Source organism: Oryzias melastigma, linkage group LG15, assembly GCF_002922805.2.
Source record: "Oryzias melastigma strain HK-1 linkage group LG15, ASM292280v2, whole genome shotgun sequence".
Lineage (NCBI taxonomy): Eukaryota > Metazoa > Chordata > Actinopteri > Beloniformes > Adrianichthyidae > Oryzias > Oryzias melastigma.
In genome coordinates, this window is record NC_050526.1 from 29,986,044 (window position 1) to 29,987,099 (window position 1,056).

General features: G+C 51.8%; 1 protein-coding gene across 1 annotated transcript in view; it reads right to left on the reverse strand.

Annotated features, from left to right (window-relative positions):
- LOC112139089 (transmembrane channel-like protein 3) overlaps positions 1-1,056 on the reverse strand; it is a gene marked incomplete in the record, with an annotated part of 20,663 nt that overhangs the window by 11,192 nt on the left and 8,415 nt on the right. Inside the window, 2 exon segments of the mRNA XM_024261787.2 lie at positions 273-536; positions 725-803. Of these exon segments, the coding sequence (XP_024117555.1) occupies positions 273-536; positions 725-803 (343 nt within the window).

The following is a 1,056-nucleotide window of genomic DNA, read 5'->3' on the forward strand; positions in this document are numbered from 1 at the left end:
GTTTTTCTGTGGTGGTTTCTGGTTTTTCTGTGGTGGTTTCTGGTTTTTCTGTGGTGGTTTCTGGTTTTTCTGTGGTTGTTTCTGGTTTTTCTGTGGTGGTTTCTAGTTTTTCTGTGATTGTTTCTGGTTTTTCTGTGATTGTTTCTGGTTTTTCTGTGGTGGTTTCTGGTTTTTCTGTGGTGGTTTCTGCTTTTTCTGAGTACAGAAAGGAAGACACAGGTCTGTCAGTGTCTCCAGCAGACGGGACACTGGATCCAGACCCCTGGACTCACCTGTCCCACATAGGTCTCCCAGCACTGGTCTTGCTGGGAACGGTTGTTCTTCTCAAACACAGCTGTGTGGTTGACGGAGGTCCCCACGTTGTTCCTGTAGCTGACGTTCAGCACGGCGGTGATGGCGGTGAGGGTGGCTGTGGTGCTGGAGTGATGCGGAGACACCGGGACCTTCGCCTGGGTGGAGACGCTGACCATCTCACTCTGAGACACGGTGGCCAGGAAGGAGGACGAGTCTGACCAATTAGAGAGGCTTGGTGGGAGCTGGACACACAGAACGGAACCGGTCATCCATCGGACCTTTGGAGGTCCCTACTGTGATGGGCTTAATTTCTTAAAGAACTCCTGGAAAGGACTGGACCAGACCGGACCGGACCAGTGGTGTTAAGAGTCTGACCATCACACCAGCGGCTGAAGGTGTGTGTGTGTGTGTGTGTGTGTGTGTGTCTCACTGCAGAGCTCATGATGTTGACTTTATCCAGCAGAGCAATGATGAGGCTGTACAGGTTTCCCAGGTATAGAACCAGAACTCTGTGGACAGAGACAGACGCATCATCACTGGGGGTGAGGGGGGTGAGGGGGGGGTGTAAAAACATGGCGTTTCCTAAACTGCTCAGACACAATGTTGTGTCTGCTGTAAACATGTCGACATCAGTCGTACGGGAGTGGGCGTGGTCAATGTAAAGCAGAACCTCTTTGGGTTCATAAACATTTCTGGTTTCACTTTCAGTCCACACTGCATAATCAGACAGAGCCTTCTGGTCACCCCCCCCCCCCCCCCCCC